The sequence below is a fragment of the Podarcis raffonei genome, chromosome 1 (genome assembly GCF_027172205.1).
Source record: "Podarcis raffonei isolate rPodRaf1 chromosome 1, rPodRaf1.pri, whole genome shotgun sequence".
NCBI lineage: Eukaryota > Metazoa > Chordata > Lepidosauria > Squamata > Lacertidae > Podarcis > Podarcis raffonei.
In genome coordinates, this window is record NC_070602.1 from 45,811,709 (window position 1) to 45,833,694 (window position 21,986).

At 42.5% G+C, this 21,986-nt stretch overlaps 1 protein-coding gene across 3 annotated transcripts in view; it reads left to right on the forward strand.

Moving 5' to 3' along the window:
* Nucleotides 1-21,986, forward strand: part of DPF3 (double PHD fingers 3) — a 184,625-nt gene that overhangs the window by 91,312 nt on the left and 71,327 nt on the right. For all 3 annotated transcript variants that reach the window (XR_008329943.1, XR_008329942.1, XM_053384383.1), the window contains exon 3: nucleotides 10,468-10,575. Coding sequence is in view for 1 of the 3 variants with exons in the window: in XM_053384383.1 (XP_053240358.1) it covers nucleotides 10,468-10,575 (108 nt within the window). In the remaining 2 variants the exon portion in view is untranslated. The remainder of the gene's footprint in view (nucleotides 1-10,467; nucleotides 10,576-21,986) is intronic.

The window sequence follows — 21,986 nt, forward strand, 5'->3', positions numbered from 1 at the left end:
CGAGAAAGCCTTTGAAAACATTTCTTGGAGTTTCATGTTGAAAAACCTCCGGGGGATGGGGGTAGGCCAAGGGTTTGAGAATGGTATAAGTGCAATATATTCTGAACAGAGGGCAAAATTAATTGTGAATAATGTGGTTACAGAAGAGTTCAAGATTGAAAAAGGGACACGACAGGGGTGCCCTATCTCCCCATTACTTTTTATATCGGTCCTGGAGGTTTTGCTTAATATGATCAGGAGGGACCAGTTGGTTAAAGGGATTCAGGTCGGAGCTAAACAATACAAACTGAGAGCATTTGCAGATGACCTAGTACTTACATTGCAAGAGCCAGAAGCTAGTACGAAAAGAGTTTTGGAAATAATCCAAGAGTTTGGTCAATTGGCAGGATTCAAAGTGAATAAGTTAAAGACTAAGGTATTGGAGAAAAATTTAACACAGGTTGAAAAAGAAAGGTTTCAGAATGAGACGGGGTTGACTGTGGTTAAAAAAGTGAAATACCTGGGTGTGAATATGACAGCTAAGAATGTGAACTTATTTAAAGACAATTATGAAAAAACTTGGACAGAAGTGAAAAGAGATTTGGAGATTTGGTTAAACTTGAAGCTTTCCTTGTTAGGTCGAATTGCAGTTATAAAAATGAATGTATTGCCAAGAATGTTGTTCTTATTTCAAGCATTACAAATAATGGATAAAATGGACTGTTTCAAGAAGTGGCAGAAAGATATATCTAAATTTGTCTGGCAGGGCAAGAAGCCCAGAATTAAATTTAAGATATTAACGGATTCAAAAGAAAGAGGGGGGTTTGCCCTGCCAGACTTTAAATTGTATTATGAAGCGGCAGCTTTCTGCTGGCTAAAAGATTGGCTGCTTCTTGAAAACACAGACATTTTGGACTTGGAAGGTTTTAACAATATTTTTGGGTGGCATGCATATTTGTGGTATGACAAGGTTAAAGCACATAAAAGTTTTAAAAACCATATTGTCAGAAAAGCACTACTAAATGTTTGGGTCAGATATAAAGATTTGCTGGAAAATAAAACCCCAAGGTGGTTGTCGCCAATGGAAGCAAAGGCAGTTAAAAAGTTAAACATGGAACCGAAGTGGCCAAGGTATTGGGAAATCTTGGAAAAGGAAGGGGATAAATGTAGATTGCAGAGTTTTGAAAAACTAAAAGGGAAGGTGAGAGATTGGCTGCATTATCATCAAATAAATGAAGTGTTTAAATTGGATAGTAAAATTGGCTTCCAGGTGGAAAAATCAAAATTAGAGATCGAACTGTTAGAATCCAGTACTAAGAATTTGTCAGAAATGTATAATTTGCTGCTGAAATGGAATACACAAGATGAAACGGTTAAATCAGCTATGATTAAATGGGCTCAGGACATTGGTCATAATATTTTGTTTGCTGATTGGGAAAAGTTGTGGACCACCGGGATGAAGTTTACGGCATGTAATGCCTTAAGAGAAAATATTATGAAAATGATATATAGGTGGTACATAACCCCAGTCAAGCTTGCAAAGATTTACCATTTGCCTGACAATAAATGTTGGAAATGTAAAGAAAAGGAAGGTACATTTTTTCACCTTTGGTGGACGTGCCCGAAGATTAAGGCATTCTGGGAAATGATCTATAATGAACTTAAAAAGGTATTTAAATATACTTTTCCCAAGAAACCAGAGGCCTTTCTCTTGGGTATTGTCGGCCAGGGGGTGTTAAAGACAGATATAACTTTCTTTATGTATGCTACAACAGCAGCAAGAATACTCATTGCAAAGTACTGGAAGACACAAGATCTACCCACTCTGGAAGAATGGCAGATGAAGGTGATGGACTACATGGGTTTGGCAGAAATGACGAGCAGAATCCGAAACCAGGGAAGAGAAGCAGCGGAAGAAGAATGGAAAAAGTTCAAGGACTATCTAAAGAAATATTATAAAATTAATGACAGTTAGAATGATGATGGACTAAAGTAAATGGTTACTATTAGTAATGGTTAAGACAAGGAGAATAAGGATGATTAGCTAAAATTTATAGTAAAATAAGGGAAGATTTGCTGAGCAATTGATTAGAATTTGGAATACAGAAATGGGAGGCATGAGGAAGTCGAAGAAGAAAGGTTCAAGAAATTAGGATATGAAATGGTACTTGTTTTCTTTTTGTTTGTTTGTTTATGTTCTGTTTTTGTCTCTTGTTTGTTTATGTATGTTTTGCTTGTATGATTATAAAAATTGTTCAATAAAAATATTTTAAAAAAAAATAAAATTCTTCGTTGATGGATAATGTTGTAGAAGAATGTAACTCTCCATGGTGCAAAGCTATATAAATGGCACTTTCAAAGTGAGAAGGAGATTGCCAAATGCCCCTTATTTTAAAGACAGCCGGTCTTTTCACAAGGGATGTTGTCTTTGTTCCGGAGTGATATCCTTATAGCACTTAATATGAGCCCCTTATTTCAGGTTTTAGATGCAATACAACACTGAAGAGAACTGAAACTGTGTCTCTGCAGTGACAGGTATTTCTGAACTTTTGATCTCACAACCCTGAAGAAGAGAGAAGAGGTGGAGGGAGAAACTTTGCAATGCCTTTTTGCCCATTTCATTCCACTTCATGTGTCACTTTGAGCTAATCAAGTGGGAAAGCTCATAGTGAATGAATCAGCTGTTGGTTTCCACATCGCCTGAAACATATAAGCTTCCTCTAAAGAGTGCCTGGTGTTCCTTCAGTCACAGGTGGCACTCAGAGGCCAGTCCTAAACAAATGTTTTCCCTAGAGCTGACTTCTCCATCCAGGTGCCCTTTGGGTGTTTTGTTGTGGCAAATGGGGTAGGTCAGAGCAGTGGCAGCGCCCCACCGGACGTGTTGTAACCAGCATGCTAGCTGGGACTCATGGGAGTTGTAGTCCAAAACCTCTGGAGGGTACCAGGCTGGGGAAGGCTGCTCTCGAGCAAGTATGAGTATGAGCTTCCATTCATCTCTGGAATAAGCCACTGTTGCCACTATCAACATTTCCTTAGTATTTAATAAAACAAGTAGGTCATATGGAACAAAAGCAGGGTAAATTAACTTATATTTTAAAAGTAGCTGCCTTGACATTACTTGTGACCCTGTAGTTGTCACATTGAATAAAGGACTGGATTCCTCTGTCTTAATTATTCTGCAGGAGGAAGGTATGTAGGGAATGTAATTTCCCCATATCTATCACAGTAGTATGAAGAGTTCCACTCTCTGAAGATGCCATTAAGGGTACAGTGGTGCCTTGGTTCCCAAACGGCTTGGCTCCCAAACAAATCGGCTCCTGAACATCGCAAACCAGTTTGCGAACTTTTTTTGGAAGCCGAACGTCCAACGTGGCTTCTGTTGGAAGCTCCTGCAGCCAATCGGCAGCCGCGGTTTCATTTTTGAATGGTTTCAGGAGTCGAACGGACTCCGGGAATGAATTCAGTTCAAGAACCAAGGTACCACTGTATATCTACACAAAAATATTTTTGCAGAATCTATTATAGACATGCATACAGTGTTACCTTGGTTTAAGAACAGTCCTGTTTAAGAACGATTCAGTTGGTAAACTCTGCAAAACCGGAAATAGTATCCCAGTTTGAGAACTTGACCTCGGTCTAAGAACGGAATCCGAATGGTGAAAGGACACCGGTGGCAGGAGGCCTCATTAGGGAAGCGCGCCTCAGTTTAAGAACGGTTTCGGTTTAAGAAGGGTCTTCCGGAACGGATTAAGGTCATAAGATCTGACTTGGTGCTGTGTGCTGGATCATGTTCCTCTTTGTCCCTGTTAACATCTCACCTTTTCTATATATTAAGAGGTACTGCGACCATGTTTTCAATGAGATGGTGAGCTTGTTTCTGGCCTGTACCACTTCAGGCTGCAAGTGCTGGCTTACGTGGCTGAATACTCTTCCAAACACACAAATAAAAACCACTGCCCATCGAAAACTAGATTCAAAGATGAGCCTTGGCTACATGCTAGTTTTCTAAGTTATATATAAATATATATATATTTAAAAATTGTCTGGGGAGCTCTTAGTAATGTGGTCACCTAGTTGCAGTGTAAAGCGGTGCAGGTATTAAATTTATCAGCCCAGTGGTAAAACTTGGTGTGACATTGCATTGTAGCTGCCATTTGCCCCACTGGGGTAAATGCATAGATATCACATGGATTCTGGTAAGTGTCCACCCCCACTCTACAAATACCCAAGAGGGAGGGTGAATTTACTTGGAAGGAAGCACAGTGGGGAAGTTCTGCTGCTTGATCAGAACTTCTGGATCACTTCTGGTTGGTTTCTGAAAAAAGGCTTGAGTTTCCTCCAAAGTCTCACATGCAAGTCTGTACACTACTGCTCTCCCAGTCAAGCATAGCATCATCTAATGGTGCATCTAGGTGGCAAGTGCATTCTTCCCTTGCTCCTTCTTTGCCACAGCGGGTTGTTGAGTCATTCGGCTATGAATTTATAGAAACTCCCCAGGGGAATGGTAGGGATTTCTCTCTCGCCCGCAAACACCACTGAACTCAATTTAGGAATATAGTTGTGATGAAGAAACAACATTTGTAATCCCTGCAATTAAAGTAGTCTGGAAGAGCCCTAGGACTTAATGCAGATTAAAATAGCATAGCATTCTTGAGCTCTCTTTTCATACAATTTTTAGATGATTTAAAATGGGAATCCCCCCTCCCCCCTCAACAGACTTCATGCTTATGGGCTTAAGTGAATATTCTCAAAGCTGTGATAGGGCCCTTCAGAAGTCATAGCAAAAAGGCGAGTCCTTGCATTTCCTCTGTGGGTTGACCACATATTTTCTGTAGAGTTTGAATGTCTTCTGTAACTATGTGGTAAACATACCAAGCGAACATAGTCAACTGTGGTTCTCCAGTTTTTTTGTTTTTAAACCATGTCCACAAAACATTATAGAAGGGGCCCATGGTTGAATAATTATAATGTGTCATGTTGCTGGCAAGGAGCATATGAACTGGGTCAGTTACTGACTATTGTCCCAATAATACAAGGAAATTTGTGACAAAGCACAGGTTGATAAATATGGGGCAGAACTCCTAGCAGCTTAGTTCCCACCCACCAGATGGGAGCGCAAGATGCCTCTGACTGTGGACCTGAAGACCATGTTCTGCAACCACTCCTCTTCCTAGTATTCAAGGGAAACCAGTGTAGTTCAGTTCACCACAGCCCATTTCCTTTCTTATAGAAATGTTCTTAGATATTTTTTTTTAGCCTGTGCAGACCAGAGAGGACATACAGTTGGTGGAGTTCCTCACCTTTGAAGAATCCCCAGATGGAGAACAAAATATTTTTTTATTCTTCTTATGATTTATTAAATAGCCTCCTTACCCTAGGGTAGAAGTTTAAAGCTCACTTGCAGTAGCTTGATACAGTTGATTCCAGAGAGGTTGCGATTTCTAACCTGTTTGTGAATCACTCCAGAGTTTCTCAGCCTTGAGAGGAGGAAGGGTGGGCCAGCCTAATTGCATGCAAAGCTCTCTTGTCAGGAAGTGTGGATGCCTCAGAATGAAAGCTACAGTTAGATTTGCAAAATTTGACACCCCTGTTTCCATTTGCTTATGGTGAACTTTTGAGAGAGACAGAGACAGAGAGAGATTTATTAAGGGTTAAAAAAATCATTACGCTTGTTATCATTGTGCATATTGGAAAATACATATTTCTTTAGAAACTTGCCAATAGTTCCGTTTGTTTTACTTGGTTCCCATATCTAGGTCATTCTTTCACATTGCAGCTATTTAGCATGGTCACATTAATTGTGAATCACTACCGGCAGCGTCCAACATGCTGAAATAATCTCCACAATATTTTATGTGTGTTTTTGCAACTATTTCACATATAGCAATCTTGACAGCCATGCTATCTAATATTCACAGTCTGCAGCAGCTTGATGATGGTGGGGAGATCACCACAGAGTTGTGTGCAGCTGTGTGTGGTGAACCTCTCTCAATAAATTTGATTCTTCATGATGGCATTGTTTAGCACTAACTTTTCCTCAGGGAATGGAAAGGGATTTTTTTTAAAGCAAAGTTGGCTGGTACAGTCAAATCTTATTCAGTGGTGGGCTGTATATGCATGTGTGGTGGCTATGCCCAGTTAGGAAATCGTTCTGAGATAATAGAATCTAATATTCCCACAGAAACTCTTGTATGAGTTTCTGTTATATAGCCTAATGTTCTAGGAAAGTACCAGGATCTTAAATGCCATGAAAAAACCAATTTCTTTCTCACTAATGGCAGCAAAACTAAGAGCCTAGTCCTATGCTTTACTGAGCAGCTATGATCATCCCCCAGTGATTTCAGAGCCCAGGCAGGTTCATATGGGACAATACGGTTCTTCAGATCACCTGGACCTAAGCCATATAGGGCTTTATAGGTGATATTTATTTATTTAATTTATATACCACCCTTCATGGAACACGGGTGGCCTTGTGGGTTAAACCACAGAGCCTAGGACTAGCCGATCAGAAGGTCGGCGGTTCAAATCCCCGCGACGGGGTGAGCTCCCGTTGCTCAGTCCCTGCTCCTGCCAACCTAGCAGTTCGAAAGCATGAAGTGCAAGTAGATAAATAGGTACCGCTCCGGCGGGAAGGTAAACAGCGTTTCTGTGCGCTGCTCTGGTTCTCCAGAAGCGGCTTAGTCATGCTGGCCACATGACCCAGAAGCTGTACGCCGGCTCCCTCGGCCAATAAAGCGAGATGAGTGCCGCAACCCCAGAGTCGACCACGACTGGACCTAATGGTCAGGGGTCCCTTTACCTTACACCACCCTTCATTTGAGGATCACAGGGTGGTTTATACAGGGTGATTTTAAGAATAAAAACAAAAAAAGGTAACACAACAACAACAAAACAGCAACCCCTCTCCTAGTTTAAAAAGCCATAGGTTGTTTAATTAGCCAAAGGCCTGAAAGAAGAGGAATGTTTTCACCTGGTGCCTAAAGATGTGCAGTGAAGGTGCCAGGTGAGGATCCCTGGGGAGAGCATTCCACAAATGGGAAATGAGCATTTCACTGCAGGAAAAAGGCCCTTTCTTGTGTTGCCACTTTCTGGACCTCTCATGGAGGAGGAACACGAAGAAGAGCCTCAGATGGTGATCACAGGGTCTGAGAGCCAGTGTGGTGTAGTGGTTAAGAGCAGTGGACTTGTAATCTGGTGAACCGGGTTCGATTCCCCGCTCCTCCACATGCAGCTGCTGGGTGACCTTGGGCTAGTCACACTTCTTTGAAGTCTCTCAGCCCCACTCACCTCACAGAGTGTTTGTTGTGCGGGAGGAAGGGAAAGGAGATTGTTAGCCGCTTTGAGACTCCTTAGGGTAGTGATAAAGCGGGATATCAAATCCAAACTCTTTCTTCTTTCTTTCTGGGTTGGTTCATGTGGGGCGAGGCGGTCCTTGAGGGATTGTGGTCCTGAGTCATTTACAGCTTTATAGGTCAAAAACCAGCACTTTGAATTGGGTCTGGAAAGTAATTGGCAGCCAGTGCAGTCAGGCCAGGATCGGTGTTATATGCTCAAACCATCTTGCCAAATTCTGCACCCGCTGAAGTTTTTGATCTATCTTCAGAGGCAGCCCTATGTATAACACATTGCAGTAATCTAACCTAGAGGTTACCAGAGCATAGATAACAGAAGTTAGGCTATCCTTGTCCAGATAGGGGTGCAGCTGGGCCACCAGCCAAAGCTGATGGAAGGCAACTGCACACTACAGAGGACACCTGAGCCTCAAGTGACAGCAAAGGATCCTGATGTACCCCAAGCTGCGTACCCGCTCCTTCAGAGGGAGTATAACCCCATCAACAGCAGGCAATCTCCCATCCATCCTGTTTAGGGAATCGCCCACTAACAGTTCTTCAGTCTTATCTGGATCAAGCACTTTGAATTGTGCTCGGAAACAGCCAACGTTGTAGCAAGATTTATTATACAGGTTATTTCCAAGCTAAATTCAACATTCTGCTGCTAAAATATAAATCCTATGTGGTTTTGACCTGAGATGCCATGTAGGAATGGAAGAGAAATTTGTGTGGCCTGCATTTTAAAGCAAATCAACCTAAGCCCCCTCCTCACAGTCGGAGCTGAGTTGGGTAAAGACTCCAGAGACAACATTTTTAGAACCAGGAAAATTTGCTTGATACTACAGCATTACTATTTGCATGCCAGGAAAATAGCTTTCCAACCCCCTGCCCCCAGCCTATTAAATATTTTAAGTTGGAAATATTTTAATGTGTTGATCCGGTAAAGTCTGCCGTGAAATCTTTATTGTGAAAGGTGCTATCAAAACCCATAGTAGTTCATTCCACTCCTCCTTTCTGAAATGATACCCAAAGGTAGGATGCAAGCAAAGGTTGCCTTCAGGCCAAAAGAGCTGGTTCCTCTTGCTTAATTATAAATTTAGCCCTGTGTGGGTCACCCGACAGAGACAGATCTAAGAACTAACTCCTGCAAAAAGAAAGAAAGGAAAACCACAAAATCCCGCCAGTACCAGCTCTGTCCTTTCATCTACTGCTGGGACTATGACCCCCAAGAGCATCAACCATATTATCAAAGCCACATTCACTAGAGCATTCTTCAGTGCCTGTCAGCGATGCTCCTATGGCACGCCCACGAGCCAAGCAGTTCACCCTCTAAGTGATAAAATGAATGGACATGAATAATAGGGTATTAGAAATGGAAATGTCCAAGTGGAGCACTTTTCAGGCTCCCCGGGGGGTTCTGTCTCTGACCTTAAGATTGCCATGCTTAAACAGAAAGGCTTAGAAGAGAATTAGACTGAGAAGGTGCCCAATTAGAGTGGGCTTACAATTTTGCTACTGTATCTCTTGGTCTAAATAAGGGTTATAAAAAGTAATTGTACCCCACGTGATAGCTGCTTTTGTGCTTTGATGTTTCAGCAAACGCAGAACCCTGCTAGGTTCCATGCTTTTTTGGGGAAATCGTTAAATCTTACCTTGTTAACCTAGTTTTTGCTCCCATGCACCTCCACCCATGTGTACTTATCAGCTCTTGCAATCTTTTACCTATTGCAGCTCATGCTACAATTAACAGGTTCTTCTTCAGTGCCCTGCAGGACTCATTTGTCTTTTGTACTGGCCAAAAGCAGAAGAACATAAAGTCTAGACTATATTATAATACTATATATATATTATGTCTCTTCATTGATTTATTTTAAATGTAAGATTTTTTTCTTGCCACCCCAATTTTGTGAACTGTTTGTCACACTATTGTTAGTATACAGTGTTCTAGATCAGTACACAAGGTTAGTTTGCTAAAAGGCTACCTTTTTACATATTACCATTTTCTCTTGGTTGTTATGAATTTCTAATACCTATTGGGCATACTTGCAGCAAACTAACCAATTTTCAATGCGCAGTCTACAAACTAGTCTGGATTCTTTTTTGGAGTTGTCATGCTGTAACTCTTGATTCTGCAAAATGCAGCAACAAACTCGTTTCTCCTGCAGAGGAAAACAAAACCTAAGCTGTGTCTGCATTAAACTTCAGAAATTCACATCCGTGAGCCCATCTTGACATCATGCGCCCCGGGCAAGCCTCCTCTGGTGCCACTTAGCATGTCGCAACTGCTGCTTGCCAATGTTCTCCCAAGTAAATCTTACAGTAAGAAGACTGTCTTCTCATGCCTACTCAGAAATAAACTCTGCTAGCTTTCTTTAGCAAGCTTAGACTTTGTTCACACTCCCATTCGCTGTACACTCACTGCGTTTCCAGTGCTGGGTTTTTAATCAGTGTTCACAAGGCGTTATCCAAAATGCATATGTATGCTGTACGTTGTTATAAAATTTGATGCATTGTTTATCAAACCAACTTCACATCAGTTGCAGTCCTTAAGCTGTCCGTAATTCATCTCTAGCCAAGGTGTGAGCACCTTTGCGTAGGGTAAAGACATCTCTGCCTATCAATGTTCCCTGGTGTGTACACACACACAAAAACAAATCAAACACTAAGGAAGGTATGTTGATGTGAACAGGTGGCGGGGTGGGGGGAGCTGTGAAACACACCAGGGGGAAAAATCACTACACTCCAAGGCAGTAATGTGAACACACCCTATGTCTACATGAGATTTGCATTCAAATGTGCATGCTGCAAATCAACCTGCTTTGAGCTGTTCTGGATTCATACCATTGTGCAGCTGAGTGGTGTTAACATGGTTAACATGCCGCATGATTTTGGGACCACTCCTGGTGCTGGGGCATCTAGCATTACACTTGCTACATCCAGTGACATCCAGCTATGGAAAGATGCTAAGCAGTTTTGCAAGGCTCTAGTTGGCTATAATTTTGAAGAGGTGCTAAAAACCCTTCCAAGACAAGATGTAATGAAGTACAATTCCAGAGGTGAAGAAACGTTGAGATTCTAGCAAGGCTAATGATGATTTGACAGTGAAACAAAATTGTGTGTGTTTTAATTGTTGTTTTCATTTCCTTCTAACCCTCAGGATTAGCACCAGGTCAGCTCTACACGTATCCTGCTCGTTGTTGGCGCAAAAAGAGACGTTTGCATCCTCCTGAAGACTCCAGGCTGAAGTTACTGGAGATTAAACCTGGTAGGTACTCCTCTCGATGTAACTTCATGACTCTGGCAGGCACAATCTCAGAGCTTTTGAACTTTCCTTTCTGTCTTTGCCTATCTCCTGTTTGCAAGCAGAGAATTTTGCTAAAATCCATTGTGTTTTTTAAACGGAAACACCCATTCATTCTGAATTTAAGTGCGGCTGTAATTTATACCGGTCTTGAAAGACCAACATTGGCTCCCAGTACGTTTCCGAGCACAATCCAAAGTGTTGGTGCTGACCTTTAAAGCCCTAAACGGCCTCGGCCCAGCATACCTGAAGGAGCCTCTCCACCCCCAGTGTTCTGCCCGGACACTTGAGGTTCAGCTCTGAGGGCCTTCTGGCGGTTCCCTCGCTGTGAGAAGTGAGGTTACAGGGAACCAGGCAGAGGGCCTTCTTGGTAGTGGCGCCTGCCCTGTGGAACGCCCTCCCATCAGATGTCAAAGAAATAAACAACTAGAAGACTTCTGAAGGCAGCCCCTGTTTAGGGAAGTTTTTAATGACTGATGTTTTAATGTATTTTAATCTTTTGTTGGAAGCCGCCCAGAGTGGCTGGGGAAACCCAGCCAGATGGGCGGGGTAGAATAATAATAATAATAATAATAATAATAATAATAATAATAATAATAATAATATGGGGAACTGCAGTATTTATGTTGGGGCCAAGTGTTTTTCTCAATTTTAACACTTGACGTTTGGGAGGGCAATGTTATCTCCTGAGTGTTATGCCTCATGATGGCATATCCTAATAAATATTTGCTAAGGCGCCATTCATCCAATACAGCCATAGCATGGTTGTCTGTGAAACAACTGTGGGTGCAATTCCATAGGGGAAAATATTTGTGTGTGTTGTAGTTTCCTACATAGTTCAACAGATAATCACAACCACCTGAAAAAAGTAGTCATGCAGCTCTTGCAATGCAATGTGTAGGAAACGCTTCAATAATGTGTGTGTGTGTGATTACCGGTATATGCATGGGGTCTCACAAGGAATCATGGGAACTGTAGTCTTCACTGAACTGAAGGCAATCCATGACAGTGACACACCTTGAATGTAGATTGTAAACCTGAGGACAAGTACCGTCCTAGTGTTGACATTTGTAAATGTTATAAAAATGCTTCAAACAAATACTTAAGTAAATAAAACAATATAAATGCGTATGTATGCGTTCCTTTATATTTCCAGCTTTGCTGTTTTCTGATTTCCTCCTCATTGCCAAGCTATTAAGAAATGAAAAAGGGAAAATCCTTGTGCTTCTTTATTGTTAGCAGTTAAAGCACTAGCAGTTTCTAGTGCTTAAATATTCATCAGAAGGAGGGTGTTCTCATACTGTTCAGTTTTGGAGAGGAGGAGCACCTGGATGTCTAATTGTATCTTTACTTGCAGGATTTACTCTTGATAAAACCTCACAAAAGTGGCAGCCTCTTCTGGGCAAACAGGAAGACTCCAATCCCTATTGCAAAACACATAGAACTAAACTGGTGTGTGTATTGGGGTGTGTGTGTGTGTGTGTGTGTGTGTGTGTGTGTGTGTGTGTTTTCTCATTTGTTCAGATTCAGTTTTACTCACCAGAGAGAGAAGACCCAGCGGTAAAGAATAGGCCTTCTCTGTTTGAACCATTGCAAAATTGGGCATATTTGGATCTTAATTTGGCTTAATCACATTTGCCTTCATCACAGAAAGTAGCCAGATGGTCAATAATGGAAACCAAACTAAAGTCTGTTTAGGATACTAACTGAGATGTGTAATAAATCTAACTGCAGCAATCCTAATATCTAATCTATCTATAGCATGCTCAACACTGTACGTATAGCATAAATATCAAACACTTAGTCATGTCTCAGCCACAAAAAAATGAAGTATTTAATGAATAAACCCAAAAGCCTTTTTTCACATTAGCATGTTTCCACAACCCCTCCCTCCAGCCATACAGTAGAAAATGGGAAATCTCTCTGAAACCAAATGTCATTGTCCAGCACCGCACAATTTAATTTATGTGTCTGTCTGTACGTACTCATTTAACAGTAATTATGGACTCTTTTATCTACTGTGATCAAATGCTAAGTAGCTGTTTTCGAGTGCCCTTTGACTATGGTATCCTGGGAGGGTTGTTCACTCTGATGCTGTAAGATAACATGATCAAGAGTCTGGTGATGTCAATTCTTGTATGAAAAGAAAACCCAACAGAGTCATATTAAACATTTATTTATTATGGCAGAAACAATGTCTAAGTTCATCTGCAGTATCAGCTTGAAATAGTGATTTAGTCACATTGTGTTCTAGAAAGTATTTAGGAATTACAAATAGTTATCTGTGAAAAATCAAGGAAAGGTTTTTGGAGGGGAGAATGTGTCAGAAGAACATTGTGGTAGCATACCACAACAACCCACAGTAAATTTTCTGCAGCATGCTCAGCTTTTTTGATAACCTTGTGGGAAAGAATATCAGAGAATCCACAAAGCTGGGGGGGGGGAGCAGAGGGGAGGAATTGTCCCAAGGGAGTTTCCCTATTGCCCTCCTCACTCTCCAAGAGGACGTTGCAAGCTTTTGCAAGATTAAAGGTGTTAGCTGCAGGTCCAAAAAGTCAGCTAATCTGCAATTCATAGCCCTTTTTAGATGCAAGGAGAGCGTTTCCTAAACTTTTAGTAATTGAAGCATATGTTCTTCTGAATTTAAATTCAAATTTTCCATCTGAAGAAGTTTATGTGGAGAGTATGTAAAAGCAAGAATTATTTCTCCTCAGAAGACTCCATAAAGATTTGTTTCTGCATGAGTCACTAATCTGGGCTTGCCTCTTGATTGGAAACAGGCAAGTCCAGAGCAGTAAATCTTGCAAAGATACGACAGGCAGCCTCTTCTGTGGGTGGATGACTTGGCCAAGGACACAATCTGAGTATATATGCCAGAGCTCTGAACACCAAACCAAGCCTCCTTTTCTTTGACCAGACAGATGGCTTGCTGAACATTGCTACTATTCCTCAACCCCATACTGGCAGACACAAAAGGAAAAACTAATCCAGGCAACCTCACATAGCGTTACCACTCCACATAATGCATCTTCCACTTATTGGATTTGGCGCTGAACATGTGATGATAGCCACTAAGATTTCAATCCTATACACATCTACTCAGAAGGAGCTTCCTCTGAGTTATTCCCAGATAGGTGTGTGTGGATTTCCACCTTAGTTAGATGGCTAAAGAACAACAACAAACCAGGTATTTGGAAAAGAAGTCTATCAACTAGCTTCTGGGCCTGGGTCAAGTGGGGATGTTTTAGGAATTCATTGATTTTTTTGTACTCCAGTATGAACTCGCTAGATCCACAGTTTCTGGAGTAATGTGCAGATTGGAACATAGCTATCCATCAGATTTTACAGTATGCTCCTTTGAATGTTGCAACATGTATTTTGACATGGAATGCTTTCAAAATATTTTATTTCAGTCTGTCTTTAAATATGAATTTTTAAAATAAAACCACAGATGAATGTGGGAATGAGGCAGAATGGATTTATGAGGGATCATATGTGAAAGCAACTTGGTCTGCTTTGGACCATTAAATGCTCCTTAGAACTTAGGACCAGGATATTTGACAGACGACCTACCTCCATATGTACCTACCCATACTTGAAGACCTTCGGTGGGGAGCCTCCTTTGGGTGCACTCATCAAAAATTGTGAGCCAAATGCCTACCACAGAGAGGGCCTTCTCAGTGGTGCCCCCCCCCCCAAATTCTGGAGTGCTTTCCTCAAAGAGGTTTACAGATATGCGTTTACTCGGAATGCCCCAGCTTTCCCACCTCCAATTTAGAGAGGTGGGAAAGCACAAAAAGACAACATGATGGGCATGATGAGCCAGCCCTCTGCCTCTGTGGTGGAACGCAGACTGTGTCCTGAGGGGCATGGACTGAATGTGATTCCTTTGCACAGGCCATTCCACAACATTCCGGCATGCCTGTGCTCTATTAAAGTCTCAAGTGCATGTGCAGCCATTGAATATCTATTGATTTACAGTGCCTGGCAATATGAACGTGTGATTTATTTAGGACCCTCAAAGGAGTATTGATTTTTTCTCAAACCTTTTTGACCTTAAAAAAAAAAGGCAATGCGGCCTGTGTGGTCTTTATGTAAAGTGACCAGTGGCACAAGGTACTATATTTAGGCTTGTCTTCCTCCTTTTAGATATTTCTCTCAGTCCCTCCCCACCCCACCCCACCCCGGCCACCTCACTGTATCCTAAGCTGTGAGCCAACCTCACTCCTCCCAGCTATCCAGTTAACTTTTTCTTGGGTGTGCTTGGAGAAGTGGGTTTGTGAGCTCTGTTTTCCCTGCTTTTTGCTGCTCAAACAAAACATACATAAATTCTGGTTTGAAGGCAGTTGCCTTTCTTCTCTTCAGCTCCCCCCCCCCCATCTTTCAGGCAGGCTATTTCCTCCTCTTCCCTTCTAGTTCCCCCTGTGTTTGTTCAAACGTTTTGAAGAGGGGTTTTTGATTTTAGAAATTAGAATAGAACGTATCGTTGCACTTTTCGCCGCAATTCTATTCTAAAAGGGCGGAGGAGGAAGAAAGAGGATAACATTCACTAACAGAATAATGCTAGAAAAGAACCAGCACCTGTTTCTTATTAAGAAGCAGTGCTGAACATAGATGCTGGAACCAGGGAGAGCTAAAGACCAGGCATTTCTCTTGGGAGCGACGAAGAGTTGCTTGACTGTCCCTCTCCCCTTTCCGAGGCCTTCATGCATCACTGTGGAGTTTGAACTGCCCATGACTTAGTTCATTCCTGACAGATAGCAGGTGGCCTTCACCAGAGGGGGATTCTAATCTGAGGAAGCAAAATACTTTGTACGTGGTTTCAACTGCCTAACCGATGTCCTTCATTCCGTGTTACTGTCCTTAACTGTTTACAGGATTAGCATTTTCACCAACACACCATTTTGGGGTGTGTGGGGGGGAAAGGAGAGGGCGATCTCAATTTTTCTTTCTTTCTTGTCAGTGAGTGTAATATGGCATCTGGGTTTATGTGTGTATAAGGTTAGCCCTGCTTACATGCAGATCTCTATTTGCATTCCTGTGTTCAGCTCGGCTTCTGTAATCACATTTGTTTTACTAGGCAAAAGGTCTTTTCAATGGCTTGTTGACTCAGGAGGAGACTTGGGAAGCAAAGAAGGGCTGCCAAGGTTTTTGTTATCGCAGAGACAGCTTGAAAAAACACAACTCTCCCCAACTAATAACCTTCCCTCTTTTTATCAGGTGTTAGAAGGTGTGTTCTATTGTATGTATGAGTGTGTATAAGATCCTAGACAACTTCAAATAGCCTTGAAAAGGTTGAGGGTTAATCCCAACAAGCGCTGGGCATACTTCTTTCTTTCATTTCCACCAAGCATCACTAGTGATACTTTTGCTTGTGCGCATGCCTAGATCTAGCCTTCAGAGGCTCTTCCCCCTTCTGAATCCCAGCTGAGAGGCTCCCTTCGCATCCATGCTCTCAAACTAGGCTGGCCAGATGCAAAAGAGTTCTCTCTCCCCTTCATAGTTTTGTAGAAGAGGGAATATTTCAGCAGATGTATCTTATCAATCAAGCACTAGAGCAAGAATGGAAAGATTGAGTGGGGAGGGGGGTCTTAAAAAACAAGACAGCTCAGATGAATTGCTATCTCCATCACTGCTGTTCTGTCATGCTCACTATTGTGGACAGCATTTATTTATTTATTTATTTATTTATTTATTTATTTATTTATTTATTTATTTATTTAACATGATCCACATATCATTTTATGAGGGGGGGATTAGAGTGGTATGCACCTGTAGAAAAAGTGCAGTACCTTCAATGGATTGAATAGTTGGTTGCAATTCCAGTAATAACTTTCAGTGGAAGAGCAATGATTGGGTAGTGCAAGGGATCACCCATCTGGAGGTACCCTTTGACAGATAGCATGGTGGCATACAAACAAATAGGGCTATGTGGAAGTAGAACAGAAGTGGTCAATGCCTGCTCCTTTAGGAGAGAGAAGGGACACGGGGGGGCGCTGTGGGTTAAACCACTGAGCCTAGGACTTGCCAATCAGAAGGTCGGCGGTTCGAATCCCCGCGATGGGGTGAGCTCCCGTTGCTCGGTCCCTGCTCCTGCCAACCTAGCAGTTCGAAAGCACGTCAAAGTGCAAGTAGATAAATAGGTACCGCTCCGGCAGGAAGGTAAACGGTGTTTCCGTGCGATGCTCTGGTTTGCCAGAAGCGGCTTAGTCATGCTGGCCACATGACTGTACGCCGGCTCCCTTGGCCTGTAGAGTGAGATGAGCGCCGCAACCCCAGATTCGGTCAGGACTGGACCTAATGGTCAGGGGTCCCTTTACCTTTAGGAGAGAGAGGGTGCAAACAGCTTAACGGGAGACAGATCCAGTGTGGTATGGCAGTTAGATTGGGAAGGCACAAGTTCAAAGTTCACAGGCTGTTCTTGGGCCAGTTACTAGCCTTCAGTCTAAGGTACATCACAGTGTTGTGGGGATAAAATGGGAGGTGGCCAGGATAAAAGTCTAATTGATAGATTGACTGATATTGTCCATTTAGATAAAGCATTCCCCCCCCCATGGTAATTGCAGATTACACACCTTCCCTGTACCACACAGTTTGCCTTTTTGATATATGAAAATCCCCATTTACACAGCACCGGCAATACTCATTTTTTTAAGCTCTGGAAATGTTTGCTGCCTTCTTTCTGCGCTTCTTATAACATGTGACAACTTACTATTTTACCAGTGGCATTCAGCTGACTTTGCTTCCTGTGATTTAATAGCAAAATTGCTAGGCCTTCAGAATGACTGCCCCAGATATACTGTTTAATGAAGCTAATACGTTATATAGAAACGTAACATGGCTACTTCAATCTGTGAATAAATATTTGACGTGTAATCTGCTTTTGGAGATAACACGTTGTGTAAGATTTACTGCATTTTTTTTTACTATGAAATAAGCCACATTCTCTGAAGAAAAAAATGTCGCTCTACTTATCATTACCAAAGTCCTCCTGCCTCCAGCAGTGTTGGGGGTCCTGTTGTACTTTTTACTAGATAGACAGGCAGAAGATGCAGATGGAGACAACCTATAGATCAGATCTTCCCCCCAATGTGTAGACAGGGCAGAGTTAACAGGAGGCACAATGGCTGGACTAGGGAGTGTAGCTCCCTTCTTTCTCCAGAGTGTCTGGGGAAACCCAGCCCAGTGGATGGGGTATTAAAAATAATAAAGTGATAATAATAATAATAATTCCATGTGATGTTACTTGCATGGTGGGGAAAACATCTGGACAAGATTACAGGGGGAAAACAAACTGTTGCTTCAGAGTCAAACTTCAGTGCTTCTCCAGTATTTTCAGAAGAAAAAGATTTATTTATAGTGCTTGTTTGCCTTTAGTAATGACAAAACACCATAAGTAGTTCCCATGTCTTCAATTTGTAGAATTCATTTTTAAAAAAAAAAATATTTCCATGCCTTGAATCAGTACAGAAAACTACTGTTTTAGGGCCAGCAGAGGGAGTAATATTACAGGATTTATTTTGTGTGTATGGGGTTTGATTCTGCTTTCATTTAAGCTGATGTATGTCAGAAATGAGTTTGTTCATGGGATTAACATAAAACTGTGCACTTAAATTCCTGACTGCTACACCAAAAGCACAGGTGCAAAATAGAAACATATAGCCATAAAAGATTTGTCACTGTAACTTTTTGTAACTCCAGCCAGTACAGGTGCTCAGATTTGTGACTGCAATGTTAGCCAGTCATTTATGCAGGTGATGGGAGAAATGTGCACACAGCTGGAAATTTTAAAAAGTTTTTAATTGCTGCCAACTTCCTGGCTGAATAAGCATGCTGCTTTTATATGGCAAAGTGTTTTACCTATTCTGTCACCTGAGTGGCAGCAGTAAAAACTTCCAAAACTTTTCTGGTTGTGTGAGCTTATCTCCCTAGTGTGCAGGGATATGGCTGTCTAGGATCATGGCCCTGGGTTTTCACGTGCTGCTGTGTTCGTGCACTTCAAATGTGCAGCTTTTTACTGTCTTTTGGGAAGGAAGGGAATACAGACATACTGCTAGTTCAATATACCGGTACTCTTTTTCTAAGCAGTTTAGAGAATGATGGGATAGGTTCTCATTCCCAGATCTTCTGCCAATCCTCAGAAAAACTACAACGTGGTTCCTGCCTCCATGTTTTACATTGGTATAGCTATTCATGTAATTGTTCTAGGCATGGAGTACTATAGCTAAAGGATGTGACACATCAAGATTGGGTATGAAGTATGAACATTGTTTCACCTATTACTCTGTGGCTCTGTGACTGCAAATACAGTAGTACCTCGGAATTCGAACAGAATCTGTTCCGTAAGTCCGTTCGACTTCCAAAACATTCAGAAACCAAGGCACGGATTCTGATTGGCTGCAGTAAGCTCCATCAGCCAATTGGAAGCCGTGTTGGATGTTCGGGTTCCAAAGAACGCTTGCAAACTAGAACACTCGCTTCTAGGGTTGCGGCGTTTGGGATCCAAAACGTTCGGCTCACAAGGCGTTTGGGATCCAAGGTACGACAGTACTAGCGAGCTCTTTTATGCCTTTGCTAAAAGTGGATGTACCGACAGTGTAATAAGCCCATGAATGTCATTGGCCTGCAAAATATGTTTGTAGTCTGTTGGGAGTTGACAGAGGAGGACCAGGGTACTCCCATCATTCCTGCAGCAGCCCACTGCATTTCTATACTGGGTCTAGAGGAGGGATCCTCCAAATCCTCCAACTTTTTTCTGATGAAAATAGGGACGTCCTAAGGGAAAGCGGGACATTCTGGGAACAAATCAGAAACCTGGACGGCTTCTGTAAATCCGAAACTGTCCCTGGAAAATAGGGACACTGGGGGGGGGGGCAGGTGTCTGATCTTCCTCGGCCCAGTGTACCTGAAGGAGTGTCTCCACCCCCATTGTTCTTCCCGGACACTGAGGTCCAGCTCTGAGGGCCTTCTGGTGGTTCCCTCACTGTGAGATGTGAGGTTACAGGGAACCAGGAAGAGGGCCTTCTCAGTAGTGGCGCCTGCCCTGTGGAACGCCCTCCCATCAAATGTCAAAGAGATAAACAACTACCTGACATTTAGAAAACATCTGAAGGTAGCCTTGTTCAGGGAAGTTTTTAATGTGTGACATTTTGATGTATTTTTAATCTTTGTTGGAAGCCGCCCAGAGTGGCTGGGGAAACCCAGCCAGATGGGCAGGCTACAAATAAATATTATTATTATTATTATTATTATTATTATTATTATTATTATTATTCCTTCCTCTGGTAACCTGCTTGGCTTCTATGCTGGGCACAGGAGAAGGCTAGAGCACGCCACCCCTCCTTGTCCACCTTTTGAACAAGACTGAGTGGCAGTTATTTTTTAAAAAGAATATTTACAATGACCTAGCGGCTTAATTTAAAAAGTGCAACACAAAATCAATAACTATCAGCCAATTAAAGGGATCGGGAAGCCACATCCCTTGCTAGAACCACCTGCTAGAACAGGAGCTGAAACTAGTTTTTGTGATTTGACTGTATCATTTTTTAAATTTAGAGCTGTTTTTTCTTTCTTCCAATTATTATGCCATTTAACTGCAGTCATCTCTATGTCGTCTTCAGGGGCTGGGAGCTGGAGGCACTGTCATACAGTGGTTCCGCTCCTTCCTCCTGGGCCATGTTCAGAAAGTGGTGGTGGGGGATGAGTGTTCAGACCCCTGGGCTCTCACTTGTGGGGTGCCTCAGGGTTCTGTCCTCTCCCCCATGCTTTTCAACATTTACATGCAGCCGCTGGGAGAGATCATCAGGAGGTTTGGGCTGGGTGTTCATCAGTATGCGGATGATACCCAGCTCTACCTCTCTTTTAAATCAGAACCAGTGAGGGCGGTGAAGGTCCTGTGTGAGTGTCTGGAGGCGGTTGGAGGATGGATGGCGGCTAACAGATTGAGGTTGAATCCTGACAAGACAGAAGTACTGTTTTTGGGGGACAGGAGGCGGGCAGGTGTGGAGGATTCCCTGGTCCTGAATGGGGTAACTGTGCCCCTGAAGGACCAGGTGCGCAGCCTGGGAGTCATTTTGGACTCACAGCTGTCCATGGAGGCACAGGTCAAATCTGTGTCCAGGGCAGCTGTTTACCAGCTCCATCTGGTACGTAGGCTGAGACCCTATCTGCCTGCGGACTGTCTCGCCAGAGTGGTGCATGCTCTGGTTATCTCCCGCTTGGACTACTGCAATGCACTCTACGTGGGGCTACCTTTGAAGGTGACTCGGAAACTACAACTAATCCAGAATGCGGCAGCTAGACTGGTGACTGGGGGCGGCCGCCGAGACCATATAACACCGGTCTTGAAAGACCTACATTGGCTCCCAGTACGTTTCCGAGCACAATTCAAAGTGTTGGTGCTGACCTTTAAAGCCCTAAACGGCCTCGGTCCAGTATATCTGAAGGAACGTCTCCACCCCCATCATTCTGCCCGGACGCTGAGGTCCAGCGCCGAGGGCCTTCTGGCGGTTCCCTCATTGCAAGAAGCAAAGCTACAGGGAACCAGGCAGAGGGCCTTCTCGGTAGTGGCACCCGCCCTGTGGAACGCCCTTCTAGCAGATGTCAAAGCGATAAACAACTACCTGACATTCAGAAGACATCTTAAGGCAGCCCTGTTCAGGGAAGTTTTTAACGTGTGATATTTTACTGTATTTTTGGTTTTTATGGAAGCCGCCCAGAGTGGCTGGGGAGGCCCAGCTAGATGGGCGGGGTATAAATAATAAATTATTATTATTATTATTATTATTATTATTATTATTATTATTATTACAAGTAACAAGTACCAGAAGTTCCCTGCAAGCTGTTGGTTTTTTTCCATGTGCAAAATCATCATATAGGTATGATTCCAGTATCCCATACATTTGTTCTGAGTGTCAAATAGAAGCTTCTCTGCGTGGTTTTTTAACTGGGAAAACTGCATGGGGGGAAAGGAAAAACCTCTTCCCCCAGCATGGTCCAAAACTGAATTGACCCCACCCCACCCCTGCTGGTTTCTAAGACTTTTAGAAACCATGGGGGGAGCCTGTAGTCTGCCCCTAAAGATGGAGATGTAATAATATTTTTTATTATTTTTACCAAGCATTACTGGGGAGACACTATTGGCTATATCTCCCATGTGGTGTCTAGTTAAGCCAGAACTCTATAAAGTTGATGCAGTAATAAGTGTGTAAGGAATCAATGCAAATTTTCATATGTGCTATGTGTTAAAAGAAATGTGGAATTGTATTTCATTAAAATGTGATCTTTTAATTTTATTCCGTTTTATAGGTCTCTTTGGCAGATTAAACTGTTTAGGAGGTTGAAATACGATAATATTTAAACAGTGATTCTCCCCC